This window comes from Besnoitia besnoiti, chromosome I (genome assembly GCF_002563875.1).
Source record: "Besnoitia besnoiti strain Bb-Ger1 chromosome I, whole genome shotgun sequence".
In the NCBI taxonomy this organism is placed as follows: Eukaryota; Apicomplexa; class Conoidasida; order Eucoccidiorida; family Sarcocystidae; genus Besnoitia; species Besnoitia besnoiti.
The window spans coordinates 1,360,710-1,375,216 of NC_042356.1; the positions used below are offsets into that span (position 1 = coordinate 1,360,710).

A 14,507-nucleotide genomic window follows, 5' to 3' on the forward strand; every position below is an offset into this window, starting at 1 on the left:
AGCAGCCTGAAATACAGAGAAATCCCGTTGCCCCCAGTTCTACGGCGAGAGTTCAAGTCGTGTCTTCAAACGAACTTTACGGCAGTGCGAGTGGAAAGGCTTGGACACGCCGCTCCGCCATGGTCCCTTCCTGGTTCAATTGCCGAACGCGCTCGGGGCTATGTCTCTCTGGGCTTCCACCGCACCCGGTGCCTTTGGTATATTCGAACAAATGTTCGCCCCTGCGCCGTAGTGTAATAAGCCCAAACGTTGGCCGCGTAGGCATTTGCTGGTTCACACACGCACACATGAGGCTTTATTTACAAATATTCTCGAAATATGTAGGTGTGCTGGAGTTACATCCAAGTGTAGCATGTTGCCACAGCTTTTTGCTGTGTCCCGGTAACCTCCAATAGTACCCGAAACATGCAAGACCCATCATCGGGGCGGCTTCCTTATCACGTTAGTTTGCTGGACTCGATTTTCCAGACGCCTCGCAGCCTCCTGCGCCTTCGCCTCTCAAATGACCTTGGCCGTCTTCTGTCATGCGCTCAACTCTCTAGCCCCAGGGCTTCATGATCTCCCTCTGCGTCCTGACGTTATGTCCCAGTGCCTTTGGCGCCGTCGCCGCAGCGAACTGCGTCTACCTGGCTCGCTGTGCGGCCCTCCTCCATCTCGCCTGCGCCGCGGGTGCTTCTTCGTCTACCTCGCACTGCCTCTCTCGCCGCCTCGCCCCGTCAGTTCCTGTTGCTGCCCTCTCGTCTCTCTCTCTTTCCCCCTCTTCGTTCGAATCAGAAAACGCGTCGACGGCAGAGTCTATCTCCTCCTCTCCTCGGCTCAAACTGGCTCGGGCACTCCACTGCTGCGGAGTCGCCGCCTCGGCGTTCCTTCCTTCGCCGGCATCCCGGTTCTCTGCTGCCTTGCTGCCAGGCGCACGCCGTCGCAGTGCCTCTCTCGCAGGCGCGTCCCTCCCGGGCGCTAGCTTCTGCGGCTTCGCTCCAGCCCCCGCGTCTCCCGCGGCGGCTCCTGTCGTAGGTCTTCGGTCTTCCCGCACGACGAGCGGAAAGTGGAGTTTGAATGCACAGCGAAGACAAATCCCGCATTGAACCAGAACCTGAGGGCACCAGACAGGACGCGTGCACGCGACAGAGGCCTTCGAAACGGAAATGTGACAGCTCGACCGAAGAACGGCACCTCCTCCGCGAGCAATACTCGCGCCGGGCCGGCGCAGTTCCCCCACAACCCCCCCCCCCCCCTCCCCGCGCCAGCACTTCCCGCCCCCTCTGCCAGCACTCCCACGTGCCCCCGACGCTTCTCAAGCGCGTGCACGCTGAGAGAAGCGAGCTGCGCCACGCGGGGAGAGAGAAAAATATTACGGGCGGAGAAAAGCAGACGTCCTCAGCGAGCAAGCGCACCTCTGGAGAGGCCGCGAGAAAGAGAGTCGGCTCTCCCTACCATGGCTGTAGACTTCCCAAAGAGAGAAAACAGACATTGCGCACTCGTTGCGGCGCCTCTTCAAAGTCTGAGGCAACGCAGTTGCCGCCACTGCATGCGAACTGTGTAAAGAATCGCACATACAAACGCCGGCGTAAAAAACACGCCAGTCGTGAGTCTCGGGCACCGCGCAATGGATACGCCAGTACCTACACAAATGCCCTAGGACGGGGAATCTAGAACGCATATGCACATATAATCATATATCTACATACTCATGGAGGCACTCGAGCAGACGAAGGCAAACACACACACTCACCGTGTATAAAAAGAAGATACGTCGCGCTGGAAACGCATGGAAACACGGTTGCATGTGTAGAATCTCCCGTCCTCTCCCTCGGAGCCGCACCAGAGTCTGTATCCCTGTCAGGTGGACGCGCGGCGAGCGAGAGCGAGAAGCCTTTCTCCTTTCTCTCGCTCGTCACTTACGCGCTTTCTGTCAGCCCTCGGCGGCGAGTTTTCCCCCTCCTCTTGCTGGGCTCCGCGTGTCTCTGCGCGGACAAACAGCTCGAGCGTGTAGGTCCGCACCGCGCGGATTTTCTCCTCGAGAGCTGCGTCCGTTCTCCCACGCGCGTGCGTCGCCCTCTCTGCGCTGGTCTCAGGCGTCGCCCGCTGTCCCTCGACAGCCTGCGCGCGGGTGTGCGCTGAAAACACTCGCGCGGAGGAGAGAAGCGCGGGCGACGCCGAGCCGTGAGGACTTGCGAACGACGAAGAGACAAAGAGCGGATGGGGGACAGGAGGTCGCAGCCTCCGGCGAGAAGGCGCTTTTGCGCTTTCTGCTGCGCTGCGCTCGGGCAGCGAGGACGCCTCTTCGCTTCCAGGAGCGTCGGACTTGATGAGCGTCTCGCGATTCTGCTTCGGCGACCCTCGCCCTTCATCCGCCTCGCCTTCAGCTTGCGCTCGCGAGGACGGTAAGCTCGTGCGCGCGGCATGGGCACACGACGCGCTCGAGGCATCAAGTGGCAGCGAGCCAGACGCACAGCCGAGGTTTCCACAGGAGACTTCGCCAACCCCCGCGCGCGCCTCTTCGCTAGAGCGCCACCGGAAGCCGACCTGAGGAAGGCACATGCCCGACGCAGGAGCAGAAAAAATGCGGTGAGGCCCTTGAGGCACGCGGAGACACCCCGGGGGCCGCGGCCGTGGCAGAGACACGACACAACCGCCGACAGACGCAGCATCGAAGGGCGCCTTTGTCCACATGCGCAGGCGTGAATTCGGCAGACTCGCCGCCTGCCTCGCAACACTCGCAGCTTCACCTAGCCGACGACACCGAGTCCGACGCCGAGGCAAGAGAAGACGAGCGAGCCTCTCGCGCAGGGCGTCGGCCTGTGTTTCGCAGCCAACGCAGGAGCTGCGAAGATGGGAAACGCAGTCCGCGTCCTGCAGCTGCGCAGAGGTTGTCAGCTGCCGCGCATGCGGCGGGTTTCCTCTGCGGGGCGTCCGGCTGACATAAGGGCGAGCACGACGCACTCTACCCGCTACGGCCGCCTTGAACAGAAAGCTGGCGCTGCTGACCTCTGCGCTGAACGCCCGCCGCGGCCTGCGGCGCCCGTGATGCATGCCTCGAGTCACACTTGAGGTGCTTTGGTGGCGAAGCGGACTGAGACAAAGAGGATCGCTCCGCATCGCTACAGGCGCGCAGAGGGACAGGAAAGCTCCACAGCGGCAAGGGCGACTTACGCGGCCGCGTGAGAAGTTCTTGAGGTTGCACACGACGAGAGGGAGGAGGTTCGCGTGCAGCTGAAGGAGCGCGACCCAGGACGGAAAGGGAGGCGGAGGAAGGCATGCTGAGACCAAGATGAGGGGAAATGTTGAAAACTGAAACGTCGACGGAGGCGAAGGCGGGAGACCTGAGACGAGGGAAGTGCGCGAGGGCGCAGACAGCGCAGACACGCCATGGGAGCGACCTCGCTCGGCGTCACTCGCGCCCTCGAGGCCGCGAAGGCGCTTCCGCGGCTCCTCGCCGAGCCCGCCTTCAAGCTGGAGGCGCTCTTCTTCTTTCCTCTTCATCGTCGCCTTCACTTTGACGCGACCCCACGACAACGGGGGCGGCGGAGGGACGTGTCCTGGCTCTCCGAGGGCTTCATTGTTTCTCGGGCTCTGGCACGTTGGGTCGCAGGCTGCGGAAGACGAGAATGAAGGAGAGGAGCAATCTTCTCCTTGTGCGTCTTCTCTGCGCGGTCCGCCTTCGTGCGTTTCTCCTCCGGCGCGCGTGTTTGCGGCAGAACCGCGCCGCGGTCGGCTTTCTTCGGCACGCCGCGCAGGAATAGACAAAGCGGCTGCTGCGCCGCGAGGGAGGAGCGCGAGCATTCTGTGGTAATTCAAGATGGGCAATCCAGACACGGGCTCCTGGCTCAAAACTTCGTCCCTCCGTCCTCGTTTTAGACTCGTCGCCGCCCCCCTTTCTCGGCTCCCCACCGTTCCGCGTCCTCCCTCTCGCCCTTGGAGCCTCGGCATCGTGCTGATCTACTCGATTGAGCCAGGCGCTCGCGGCCGTGGCGGAGGCTGGAGTGGCGGTCTATGCGGAGCAGATCTCCAGAGAAATTCCGGCTGCCAATGATGAGGAGAAAGAAGAAGGCATGCCTCCCTGCAGCGCGCGGCTGGCCAGGGTGGCTCGCAGTGTAGAGACAGGTCCGAACGCGGGCGAAAAGACGCGGTAGGCGCTGCATTGAAAGAGAGCGAACACGGGAGATAGAAGCCCGTGCGCAAAGGGAGCAGCGGAATGCTGGGGAAGGTAACCCTCAAAAAAATGAGGGCGCGGGAAGCCCGAGGCAGAGAGAGGAAAAAACAAACGACGCTGTGACACCAGTAAGAGAAGGAGAAGACCCCGCGGAGCCGGAAGCGAGGAAGCGGAAAGGGGAAAAAAACACACGTGTGTAGGGAAAGGAATCGAAACACGGAGGAAAGCAGAGCGACGCCACAGGAGCAATCGGGGTGAAAATAAGGAAGGGAGCCGAGAAGACTTCATGTGTCTCCTCATGTGCCTCCTTGTCTCCTGCGGAAAGAGAGAGCTGACTCGCTGTGCCTCGATGCGACTCGCCACACGCGCATCACCGCACATCCAGGCTTGTTCCCGCAGGTAAGATCTCTTCGACCTTCTTCGTTTTCTCTCAACGACCGTCAGTTTTTTCGTCGTCCCTGCCGTCTCAGTTTCCGTCCCGCTCGCGCGGCTCGCGGCGTGCGCGGAGTCTCTTTTCGCGCTATCAGCGACCTAACGGCAGCTAGGGGGATAAACAAAGGAAGACGGTCAGCGACCTGAGAAAAAAAGTTCGAAAAGGAGAAAAGAATAGCCTGTCTGTATAGCGAACACTGTATCGCTGCAGGCAAATGCGTTTTCCGCGGGGGTGTTCATCTTGCGCGTTTCCAGTGACACGTTCTAGAACAGTCGCCGATGCAGCCAGCCGGCGCAAGTGTAGAGACGGGCTCGTTCTCTCTGAGATTCTGCGTCTCTCCTCCACTGCTGATCTGTCAGGCAAGCGTTCAGTAAGGCTATTCCCGATCTTCGAGACAGTGGAGAACTACATCGTCCAAGGGAGACACCTCAACTTGGCGCCAGACACGAACCCGCCGGCAGAGGCGAATCATTCATATGCATATCTGCCCGTACACACGCATACGTAAACTCTCTCTCTCGATATATGCATATATATGTATGTTTATGTACACATGTGTCTCTACTGGCATATACGCACGTCAGTGATATGTAATCATGGACGTAGGCGTAGAGGAATCCACTTTAGAGGAGAAGACTGAGGAACAGGAGGTGCAGAAGGAGCGCTGTGTAGAGCAAGCGACTTCATGTGGGAACTACTGACAGTTTCCTTTAGCATCTGAAGGGCAAATTTAAATGGCTTGAGGGCAAGCAATGTGTCCCAGAGGAAGAACGACGGGGTGCGTTTCCGGTGCGTGCATATACGTAGACACGGCTATCTGATGTATGACATTCACCACATGCAAATATACAGATGCACATATATATATATATATATATATATATATATATATATGCACGAATGCATTTCTTCTACCTACTTTCCCAAAATTATAAGAATGTCCACCTGATATTTACAGACAATGTATAAATCATGAGAACATGTGATGAACTTTTTTTTGCAACTTAAATTCTCTACACATGAGTTATAATTGGAAGTTTTTGACACTGTTATATCGGGGAAAGAAAAATAGATATATACTAAATAAATAGATTAGTAGTACAAACTAAAAGAAGGCTGCAGATTTTTTTTGAGAGAAAGTGTCTTCCAAAATAACATAAAAAAAGTATACTCAAGTGCAGAAGGCACAGCCTTTTTTAAAGCATCTTCTAAAAAAAGTATGAGGTGAATACGCTGATTGAGTGAGCACCCCTCCATTAGGTACCCGATGCCAATATTACTATGCAGCTAGATGTTGTTATATCAATAAAACGCCAGTGTATATATATATCTACCTGCAGTTGCACAGAAAGCTTGGCGCCGCAGCATTCTAGGGAAGCCGGCCAATCAGGCGAGCCCACGGCGTTCTGCAGGTTGGGCGGCCTGCCGTTGCCCGCCCCCCCCCCCCCCCCCTACTCCTAAAGATGGCTCGATGTTCATGTATATGCATGTATACATGCATGTTATATACATCTTTAAGTGTAGGAGGGCTTGTCAAACACGCGAGACTTGTGTACGGGGCAACACTCGGAGTAGGCAGACAGCGTTAGGATTCACATTCAGTAGATATTTGAAAGCGCCTGCCGGTCCCGTTGACCGGGTGGAATTCATTTCAGCGGAGGAAAACGAGGTGATATATTGTGACAGGAGTGACGTTTCCTAGGACGTGTTTTCGTATTAGTCCTTTCATCGCCATGCAGACAATTAAGGTTGCATGATGCTGGTCCTGGGCGAAGACCTCGTGTGTACGCGGGTAGCGTCAGTCCACCTTCTCGAATCACTCTGGAAGCCAGGGAGTGGATAAAAGATCTCGATGAGTCAGGCCCTGATCTACACTTCCTGCCTAGAGGTGTCTATACTCTACCGAGCGTACCGGAGTCAAATCTTGCGCTGTGCCAGCCTCCATGTTCCAGCTACTTTTACAGAGAGGTTTTCCATCACGCACGCGTGTAGTTTGGTTGAACGAACTTCGGATCCACATACAAAAGTTCTTCTCAATTTATAGTGCCTCTCTGAGGAGGCTCTCGACATATCTCCGTCCGCCCCCAACACCCGGCCCCGAAGAGGCCTGATCCTTTTTCATACTATGTGTTGCAGTGCTGCTGGATAAAGCAATGTTCGCTTCGCCTGAGAATGGATTGCTGCCTCGCTTCCTCTAATGCTCCGCTCTCCCCCCTACTCTTTCGCCTTTTTTAGACACTTAGAACGATGGAAGAAGAATCTCGGAGGAGGTCGAGGAGGCGCGACCGCTTCCTCGAGTTCAGACAAGGCGTCTTGTGCTTGTTATTGAATCACTGCATACTGGCTGAGTGTTGGACTCAGAGCGAGCGACCTTAAAGTATGCGAGATGTGAAGACTCATCAAAGTTATGAATGCAGCTCGGGGTACAAGTTGAATTCACTTTGCATAGAGGAGACTACGTAAGCTGAGAGGGCCAGCAGAAAGCACGGGATATATCTCGATAGACAACGAGGTATGGAGGCGAGCGAGAACCTCTCTTTCCCGTAGTATGTCTCCATCTGGCGACGCTCGAGACATGTTGGCGACTGTTCAATCTCTAGACGGTCTGCCAAGAAACGGTATCGGATTTCTCATGAATAATGAAGGAATTTTCTCGGCATGCACCCGGTTGTCTGGGCTCTGCACCAGCTAGCTCGTCGGACGCCTACGCATGAATTTTGCCATATAATCATCGAAGAGCATTTCCTTGATCTTTTTTTACAATCAACCCTATCTATGCCGCTTTTGCTTTGAAGAATACACTTGACGACGGATTTTCTGTAGCTGTCTGTCCATCCATGCTCCGTCTGCGCGCCGGCGGTGCCTTGTCTCCTTGATTCGGGTCAGCGAGCCATTTCGATTGTCTTTGTTTCTTTTTCACGGTTGAAAAAAATTGCATATTTCGCGGCTCTTGCTTCTGTTGTACACACAAAGACACAGCCAAGTGTAAGTCTTTCCAGTCCCGAGCTCCTTAGCTGGCCTTTTCAAGGATAAGGCACGCCATCAGCGCCTCGCGGAGGTCTGCTGATTCACAGTCCTCGTCACGGGTTGGTCTCGCTTCGAAGTCGACAGGAAAAGGGATTTTCTTCAACTTCTCACGTTCTCGCTGATCTTCGCTGAAAGAACGCAAACCTGCTGGACTTAAGAAGACGACCCCTCTCCCTTCGCAAATATCAGCCAAGATGCCGGCCGACGTAAGGCAGCTCGGCGGTGTATGTACACCGCGTAGAGGGCATCCCGCACGCTCGCGGGAACTGCGAGTTTTCCGTTTGGTATTTTACACTTGCGGTTCCGCCTGCTTTAGATGTTAGCGGGATGCTCTAGCTTATCTCTGGGTACTTTTTTCAAAGGTGATGACGCGCGATCGCCGTGCGCGTTTCGTAACCGCTAGGTAGATTGTGCAGGCTGTTTCCTCCCTGTTCCTACCGCCCCTCAGCCCAAAGAATTTTTGCTTCTTTGAACCAGACTCTGTCTTACAAACAAGTTGCGCTGCTTGTATGTACAGCTGGATATTATCTTCAAAGTTTTCGACAGCAACGGAGACGGGAAACTGAATTGCCTGGAGATGCACCAAGCGCTCGGAGCCGCAGGCTGCTGCCCCTCGTAAGCTTTTCTCGTGTAGCCGGCTTCCACCGTTCCCCCATTTTTCCCGTGTCGTTTTGACCGCAACTGCGCCAGCGCACTTTCTGTTTCTAACGGCGGGAGACGGAGGCGAGGACCTTCGCGTGATTCTTGAATTCCGCGCTCGCCTCCGAGGCACACTCAGCAAGATATCTAGGAGCCCCCAAAACTCCCGTAAAGGGTCATATGACTTTGCGTCGATCTTCAGGGCGCAACGCCCGTGTCCCTACATAGGGGTATCGAGTCACTTATATATCTGTAGATATCTGCGTGTGGTGCGGGAGTTAAGCCGATGTGGGAGCTGCTTCAATCCTCTTCCAGCTGTTTTCCATTATTTGATCTTCGAGTGTAAAATCGATAGATCCACTCTTAGGAACGCGCGCAGTGATAGGGCCCAGTGGACGAGGCCGGCCTCTGGCATTCTTTTTTTGCCTGCAGAGTGGAAGATGTGCAGGAGGCTGTCAAGGCGAAGGGAGGAGACACGGGGGACTTGGCCGCGTTCAAGGAACTGTACGCGAAATACAGCGAGACGACAGTCACTGCAGCAAGACTAACACCACTCTTTTCGGTAAGCATGATCTACGATCTCTTTTTCGAAAGTAAACGCTCCAGAAGAAATGACCTTTTTGATCACAGCGCGCGTGAGCCACTCGCAATGCAGACGCGGCGGAAAGACTGTGTGGCTGGTCCATCCTCTCTGGTCTTCCTGGAAGAGGGCTATGCGGCGTATCATGTGGTATTCGAATGCGCTGCTACTTGCGCCCATTATTTTGTGGCTGGGCTGGCGCCCTCTAAGACAGCGTTTCCTCTTTTTTTTCTCCCGTAAGACGATACTTGCAAAACCTTTGCCGGGCACTGGAGGGGCCTCGGCGCCTCCGCGATGTCGGATCAAGACCCACGCAGGCATCTGGATGATGCGCAGCCTTTGTCGGATATTTGTTCTTCCCTGTTTTACTCGAGTTTCGTGCTCGGAGTCGAAATAGATGAAGCTCGGCACAGGCATCGCGGGACGTAGGCGTCTCCGAAATTTCTGGGGCCGGCGCGAGAGGCGACGTGGCTGGTTGGCCGCTATCTGCGCAGGCCGTTTAGTCTAGTGGTATGATTCTTGGTTTGGGTGCAAGAGGTCCTAGGTCCAGTTCCCGGAACGGCCCTTCTTCGCCCACGCCCTGAGTGGCGCTGATATAGAAAGAGAAACTCAGGCTTTCTGCCGAGCACCGCGAGGCTAGAACTGCGAGCAGCAGGGGGGAGAGGGTGGAGTGCGGAGAGCGCCTGACAGAGAGGGGAGGCGACGCGCGCGCTTCTAGGCAGCAGCGAGAGGCCATTGCAGGCGAACACGCATTCACACACTCGCTCGCTGTTCGGAGACCCTCGACTCGTCTGTGGCCCCCGCCGCACTTCTTTTCTTTCTGCTCGGCGTGTTCAGGTGGTCGACCCTGCGAAGAAGGGCGTCGTGGATGTGCGATCGCTGAACTACCTGCTGACAAACTTCAATGAGCGTCTGACGCAGGCCGAGGCCGATGAGTTCATTCAGGGCATGCTGGGCCTCCCGAAAGAGGGCACGGTCCCCATCCCGGACGTCGCCCGGAAAATCGAGAATCTGCAGAAAGCGTGAAAGCGCCCGCCGGCCCGCCCAGTTGGGGGGCGGGAGGTCTGCACGGGGGCACATGTCGCCGTCAGAACACAGATGCAGTCACAAAGCGGCAGACCGGAACCGGACGTCTGCGCATGGATTAGACGCCTTCTAGTGCGTGGAGTCGACAGAAAGGCCCGTTCATGGCCTCGCGTGCGCGCCGCGGTGCGGCTCAAACACGCGCAACTGCTCACACACGAGACGGCAATATTCGTTTATATATGTGTATGTCTGTATATATATGTACAAGAATATGTGCATGTGCACGGAGTACCGGTCCTGATTTCCGGGCTCGCGGTTCGAAGGGCTTAGGTGAGGCGAATATGCCAAGCCATGTCCGCTGCGGAGGGACGATAACCGAGAGGGGACAAGATCGGCCGAGGGCTCCGGGGCGGTGTATGTACACCAGAAGGGCCGGAGCCGGAGCGCTGTGCAGTTAGGAGAGGCCTTTGAGCTTTTCTTAAAGCACGTGTTTCCAGGAAATCGTTCTGTGCCTTCTGTTTCCCTTTTCTGATTGACGCCGTCGGCTCGCGTCTCTTGCGTACGGCCCGCTTCTCTGCGTGTGAATGGGTGATCTAGTCTCTTATGAATCTGACAGCTTTCCAGCAGGAAGGGCGGGAGAGTGACTAAGTTTTATTGTAGCATCTTTGAGGAATCGCGTCTGCGCGTGCTCGTTTGTGTTGAATCGTTTTGCTGAAACAAACTCGTGTTTTTCCTGTGAGCTTTACGTTGAGAATTTCCGCACTTGGAGTCACAAACAGTCCGCTCAAAGGCGCGCAGCTGCACACGCTAGCCAAGGGAAGCTGTAACGCCTGAGAATAAGAGGTCTACGATTTTTCGACACGTCAAGATCTAGCAGGAGTTCGCATCCATCAAAGAACCTGAAGCAGGGATCTCTCTCAACGGAATAAGGCCTCCACGAGATGCCTCTGCTACACGGGGCCTGCCCCTTCGTAGTCGTAGCTCCGTTCATGCGCCGCCAGCCGCGGCACGGGATCCCTGAAGACACCTAGCACGAGCTACAGTGCCAACTGTGTTTGAGCAGCGCTTGAACATTGACACAAGCGCATGCACACGGTGTGTTTCCGTTCGTGCGGCCGCTCTCTGCGCCATATGGCAGCTCAGACCTCTGCTGATACGCTGAAAGACTTCGCGCAAAGGCTCGTCACTGTTCTGTGAAATCAAGGGTGGAAACGGTCTCTTGTCGTGGCGAGGCTAAGCTGCGTATTCGCGGATGACTTCGAACCCAGGCCCGCCCGCAGAGGGAGAGTGCGGCGCTTCTCACGCCTGGGCCCATGCAGAGTGGGGCAGAGGCCTCCAGAAAGGCGACAGGCCCCGACGCCAGCGGCGTGGAGGGGGATCAGCTTGTCTGCTTGTCTTTGACGAGCCGCATGTTCGCTCCGAGGAAGTCGTTGCGGAGGTTTTCCATCGTCGCCGCCTTGCGTTCTTCCGCGAGGTTTTTCGCTTCTTCAAAGCCATGGAAGTCTGCGCTGAAGCCGCGGGACATGCTGCGCCCGTCCGCGTCGATGTAGCGGCATATCCAGCTCCCAGTCACTTGGTCAAACGTGACGCCTGCGGGGCGAGAGCGACAGCGGCAGATCAGAAACCGTAACGCACAGAGAGAGGAAAACGCGAAACGCGTGAGGCGTCGATTCTCTATTCTCACGGGCCAGGAGCCGGCGTGGAGAGCCGGCAAAGAGACGCAAAATGAACTGGGGAAGGGCAGATCCTGTAGCACGCGTTTGTTGCCACCTTTTCACCCACCTGCAGCACAGAGACCTGGTTTAGTGCGCGCCCTCGTGAGAGAAGCATCTGTTTCTTGTGAAGTGATGCCCGCTTCTACGCGCTAAGGCCAGAGAATCTGCTTTGGCCTCACCTTCCACGCCTGACGCGAACGTCGGCTTCTCCAGACGCCCTTCCTCCTGAGAGAAGCGAACAAAAAAGACAACGTGGAGGTGGGCAGAGACGGAAACGGATGCGGGAATCCAGGTCGATACAGAAAGGAGGCCTCGACAGCGATTTTTCTTTCTGCGGAACGAGAGCTCGCATTCCAACGTCAACTGGAGTCGTCCTTCGCTTTCGTGTACGAGGCGCGCCTGTCCGCTTCCGCGTAACCTCTCTCTCGCGGCTTTTACACATGTTTGCTTCAGAATTCTTGACATGGGTTATGTACCCGCGAGGCTCAACTTGTGCTCACCTCCATCTGCTTGAGGAAGTCGAGTGCCTCTCGCTTGGCCCGCGCAATGCCGAACTTCTTCACGGGGAACGGCTTGGCGGACTTCTTGCGGTTTTCGTAGAAGTAGACCTCCCACGCCTCGTTCAGCGGCTCCCAAATCACGCATGGGTGCGGCGAGACGAAGTAGCTCGGGTGTATAGACACCTCCTTCGGTCGAGCAGCATGCACTGGTCGGTATCTACACAGACACGAAAGGCAGCACAGCATTACAAGGAAGTAAAACCGAAACAGCGTAAGATGAGTGAAGGCAACGAGAAACCGAGGCAAGGAGAGAAGAGAGGACATCAAGGCAAATTGTCACCTGTCAGTTGATACAAACAGCAAGCACGAGGGAGGAAGAAAGGCACAGACGAGAGTACGCGGGAACGAGGAGAGAAGATATGCAAAGACCACAACGGTCAGCACTCTTCAAGTCAACACGCATGCCGATCAAAACTAGCTAGAAAACCTGAGAAACAAAAGCAGAGAGTTGCCACTCCAAGTGCACGTGTCTGTGGCTCAAACACCTATAAAAAGGAGAGGCAGAGCAGAGACAGGAATAGGGCCCTGCGCAGGAAGTTTTCCCCGCTTTCCTTGGATGAGTTGGCCGCAGACACACAGCCCTTCTTCTCCTTCTCACCTGTTTACACTGATCGCGCGGAAGGCGTTTCCAATCCCCCACTGGAAGACGTGTTGAACCATGCCCTCGGGCTGTCTGTACACTGTAGATTCGCCCCCCTCCTCTGTCTCTGTCTTCTCTGTCTGTTCATGAGTTTGCCAGAAGTTCCCTCCGGGAGGTGTCGCTTGCTGGCTCAATACTGATGCGGATGCTGTGCCTGCTCCGAACCCCCTTGCTTCAGATTTTTCTTCCGTGTGTTTTTCTCCGAGAGGCGCCGGCCGTCCTTCGTTCGGCTCTTCTATGACGTTCACTCCACGCATTCCACCCTCCGCACCGTTCGTCCTCTTTGCCTCCCGTGCCTCTTGGCTGGAAGTCGCAAAGCGTCTTCTGTTCTGTGAGGCACTCGTCGGCACAGACGGGTGGAAAAACGGGAGACTCAGCGCCCTGGCGAAGCTGCCAGCACGTGCATGTACAGCGCGCTCCTCCGGGCTCAGGCACGGCCCGTCTCCTCGCCCCTGCACGTCAAACTCCGAGACGGTGAGAAAAGAAGGTTTCGACGGGCGAAGAGAAGACGAGAAAGCGAGTTCTCCTGACGCCGGTGAAAAGTCGAGAAGGCAGCGGCTTTTGGGATTACACGAGAAGACGCATGTGTGGCCCAGGCAGACAGAACTGCGAGAAGAAGTCCGTGTGGCGGCATGCACTCGAGACTGAGCAGAGACAACAGTTTGAGGACGAGGAATGGAGAAAACCGAGTCAGAAAATAGAGGTGCAGCAGCAGAAGAGACTCGAGTCTGGAGAAGAGCGTCGGAGGGGGTGGGCGGAAGCCGACAAGGAAGTTGACATCCTGGGCGGCGCTGCTGTAGTGTATGTACACCGGAGTACCTGCGTCTCCACGCGGGAGCTAGAGGCGTCCGCACACCGAAAGAAAGGCTCTGCAGCATGTTTACACGAAGGTATTATATATTCACCTCCTCAGTTCGGCAACGATGGCCAAGCAGGGACGGAAGGGAGAAACGAAAGAAAAGAAGACAATTCGCTGCTCGTCCACGCAGCCCTCTGCTGGTCGCTGCAGGAAGAGCCTAAGTAATGGCATGGCACGAGGGAGACGGGGGACTCCCGGAGCTCAATCGAATCAAATGCGCAAGCTGGACATAGACGCAGAGTGGAGAGGAACCACTAGGAACGCGCAAGAAACGACGCAGGGGAGAGAGGGCTAGAGGAGGAGGCAGAAGGTTACCAAAAGCAGTACAGAGAAGAGGAGGTGCTGCAATGCTCGTCACGCTGCGGCTGTCGCAGCGAAGGCGCGCATCTTGAGGTGTAAGCGTACTTCGGGCACGTGGTAGAAGAGAAGACGGATCTGTTTGTACACGCAACTGCAGCAAACAGACTCCAACTGAGCCCTCAGATTCCCGCCGTCGACCCTCTCACCATACAAAACCTCTGGCACAGTCTAGCTCTCTATACGAGGGCAGGGCTCTCCACTCCTGGATCAATAAATTCCCTTCAGGAGCTACGGAAACCGAAAAGATACGCGGGAGAGACGACGGGAAAAAGGAAAAAACGGGCCAAGAGAGAGGCAGCGAGCACGACGAAACACGAATGCGGTGTCACTCGGTTTTCCTCTCGTCGGCGCTTCTGCATGCACTGGAAAAAATCCACCAGTGTAACGGTCGCATAGGCGTACTCTTTACCGGGGCTAAAAAAGACACACGAAAGGAAGCAGAAAAACGCAGGAGAGAGGAAGAAAAAGGAGTAAGGAGACCGAAGAGCTTGGACGACGTCAGATCGAAGGCGCTC

The 14,507-nt window shown here is 55.9% G+C and overlaps 3 protein-coding genes and 1 non-coding gene across 4 annotated transcripts; 2 read left to right on the forward strand and 2 right to left on the reverse strand.

Moving 5' to 3' along the window:
- Window positions 1-622: 622 nt before the first annotated feature.
- BESB_002020 (uncharacterized protein) lies at window positions 623-3,930 on the reverse strand (the record flags this gene model as incomplete). Its single annotated transcript, XM_029358957.1, has 4 exons — window positions 623-1,093; window positions 1,479-1,535; window positions 1,903-2,526; window positions 3,154-3,930. The coding sequence occupies 4 exons, from the start codon at window positions 3,928-3,930 to the stop codon at window positions 623-625; spliced, it is 1,929 nt and encodes a 642-aa protein (XP_029221870.1).
- Window positions 3,931-7,807: 3,877 nt separating this feature from the next.
- BESB_002030 (calmodulin CAM2) lies at window positions 7,808-9,858 on the forward strand (the record flags this gene model as incomplete). Its single annotated transcript, XM_029358958.1, has 4 exons — window positions 7,808-7,819; window positions 8,131-8,228; window positions 8,685-8,814; window positions 9,670-9,858. 4 exons carry the CDS (start codon window positions 7,808-7,810, stop codon window positions 9,856-9,858), a joined length of 429 nt encoding a protein of 142 aa, XP_029221871.1.
- BESB_011620 lies at window positions 9,326-9,397 on the forward strand. Its single transcript has one exon. It is a non-coding gene; the product is annotated as a tRNA-Pro (tRNA).
- Window positions 9,859-11,236: 1,378 nt separating the features above from the next.
- On the reverse strand, window positions 11,237-13,030 carry BESB_002040 (AP2 domain transcription factor AP2VIIb-2; the record flags this gene model as incomplete). Its single annotated transcript, XM_029358959.1, has 4 exons — window positions 11,237-11,448; window positions 11,753-11,798; window positions 12,074-12,290; window positions 12,732-13,030. The coding sequence occupies 4 exons, from the start codon at window positions 13,028-13,030 to the stop codon at window positions 11,237-11,239; spliced, it is 774 nt and encodes a 257-aa protein (XP_029221872.1).
- Between the last annotated feature and the right edge of the window lie 1,477 nt (window positions 13,031-14,507).